This window comes from Corvus brachyrhynchos, unplaced genomic scaffold (assembly GCF_000691975.1).
Source record: "Corvus brachyrhynchos isolate BGI_N302 unplaced genomic scaffold, ASM69197v1 scaffold2690, whole genome shotgun sequence".
NCBI classification, from domain to species: Eukaryota; Metazoa; Chordata; class Aves; order Passeriformes; family Corvidae; genus Corvus; species Corvus brachyrhynchos.
In genome coordinates this window covers 7,383-9,476 of record NW_008235830.1, presented here as the reverse complement: position 1 = coordinate 9,476, position 2,094 = coordinate 7,383, and the positions used below count along the sequence as shown (strand labels likewise).

Here is a 2,094-nt window from a genome sequence, read left to right as displayed (position 1 = left end):
GGGAATGTGGGGAATGAGGGGTGGTTTGGGGTGTCCCAAATCCCGGCTTGATCCCGGGAATGTCGGGAATGAGGGGGGGTTTGGGGTGTCCCAAAATCCCGGCTTGATCCCGGGAATGTCGGGTTCGTTCGCTGGGAGCCTTTCCCAGATTCCCCCTGGGGGGGATTCCGGGAATTCATCCCGAAAATCCCTCTGGAACAGCTCCAGGCATTCCCAAAAATCCCTCTGGAATGGCTCCAGGGGAAAAATTCCTGGAATCCATCCCGAAAATTCTTCGGGGTTGGGAATTCTGAGGGGCCAAATCCCACATTTCCATCCCTCAGCTGCTCCCTCCATCCCTCAGCTTTTCCATGGAGTTTTGGGAATTCTGAGGGGCCAAATCCCACATTTCCATCCCTCAGCTCTTCCCTAACATCCTCATCCCTCTGCCCAGCTTTTCCATGGAATTTTGGGAATTCTGAGGGGACAAATCCCCCATTTCCATCCCTCAGCTTTTCCATGGAATTTTGGGACTTCTGAGGGCCCAAATCCCCCATTTCCATCCCTCAGCTTTTCCATGGAATTTTGGGACTTCTGAGGGGCCAAATCCCCCATTTCCATCCCTCAGCTTTTCCATGGAATTTTGGGACTTCTGAGGGGCCAAATCCCCCATTTCCATCCCTCAGCTTTTCCATGGAATTTTGGGACTTCTGAGGGGCCAAATCCCCCATTTCCATCCCTCAGCTTTTCCATGGAATTTTGGGACTTCTGAGGGGCCAAATCCCCCATTTCCATCCCTCAGCTTTTCCATGGAATTTTGGGACTTCTGAGGGGCCAAATCCCCCATTTCCATCCCTCAGCTTTTCCATGGAATTTTGGGACTTCTGAGGGGCCAAATCCCCCATTTCCATCCCTCAGCTTTTCCATGGAATTTTGGGACTTCTGAGGGGCCAAATCCCCCATTTCCATCCCTCAGCTTTTCCATGGAATTTTGGGACTTCTGAGGGGCCAAATCCCCCATTTCCATCCCTCAGCTTTTCCATGGAATTTTGGGACTTCTGAGGGGCCAAATCCCCCATTTCCATCCCTCAGCTTTTCCATGGAATTTTGGGACTTCTGAGGGGCCAAATCCCCCATTTCCATCCCTCAGCTTTTCCATGGAATTTTGGGACTTCTGAGGGGCCAAATCCCCCATTTCCATCCCTCAGCTTTTCCATGGAATTTTGGGACTTCTGAGGGGCCAAATCCCCCATTTCCATCCCTCAGCTTTTCCATGGAATTTTGGGACTTCTGAGGGGCCAAATCCCCCATTTCCATCCCTCAGCTTTTCCATGGAATTTTGGGACTTCTGAGGGGCCAAATCCCCCATTTCCATCCCTCAGCTTTTCCATGGAATTTTGGGACTTCTGAGGGGCCAAATCCCCCATTTCCATCCCCCAGCCCCTCCCTCCATCCCTCTTCCTCCATCCCAGCTTTTCCATGGAATTCTGAGGGGCCAAATCCCCCATTTCCATCCCTCAGCTTTTCCATGGAGTTTTGGGACTTCTGAGGGGCCAAATCCCACATTTCCATCCCTCAGCTTCTCCATGGAACTCTGAGGGGCCAAATCCCCCATTTCCACCCCCCCCACCCCTTCCCTCCATCCCTCATCCCCCATCCCACCTTTTCCATGGAATTCTGGCGGGATGATCCCACTCTCTCCCCCTCAGCCTCGCTCAGCGGCGACACGGGCGTGATCCACGTGGTGGAGAATGACACGGACCTGGACTGGGCCCTTTCCACAGGGCCCCACCCTCCCTACATGATCCTGCTGGACGGGAAGCTCTTCTCCAGGTCAGTTTTTGGCATCAAAACCCCCAAAATCCCCACAGAAAATCCCGTTTTCCCTGTCCCCCAAATCCCTGGCTTGGAGAATTCCTGCTTTTCCCGGGGTTTCGTGGATTTAGTCCCGCCTAAATTTGGGTTTTTCCCTTCTTTTTTTTTTTCTGTGGGATTGGCTCTGTGGTCGCTGCCAAATCTGTGGAATGTTGAGCTGTGATTTTAGAAAAGAGGGAAGAATCAATCCCAGGGTGGACTGAGGGCTCCTTTCCCTGGGAAAAGCGGGAAAGGCGTGGC

The 2,094-nt window shown here is 52.7% G+C and overlaps 1 protein-coding gene across 1 annotated transcript in view; it reads left to right on the top strand.

Moving 5' to 3' along the window:
* Nucleotides 1-1,633: 1,633 nt before the first annotated feature.
* The window catches only part of LOC108445059 (nicastrin-like), a gene marked incomplete at its 3' end in the record, with an annotated part of 3,181 nt that continues 2,720 nt past the window's right edge, over nt 1,634-2,094 (top strand). The window contains exon 1 of the mRNA XM_017727673.1: nt 1,634-1,812. Within this exon, the coding sequence (XP_017583162.1) occupies nt 1,649-1,812 (164 nt within the window). The remainder of the gene's footprint in view (nt 1,813-2,094) is intronic.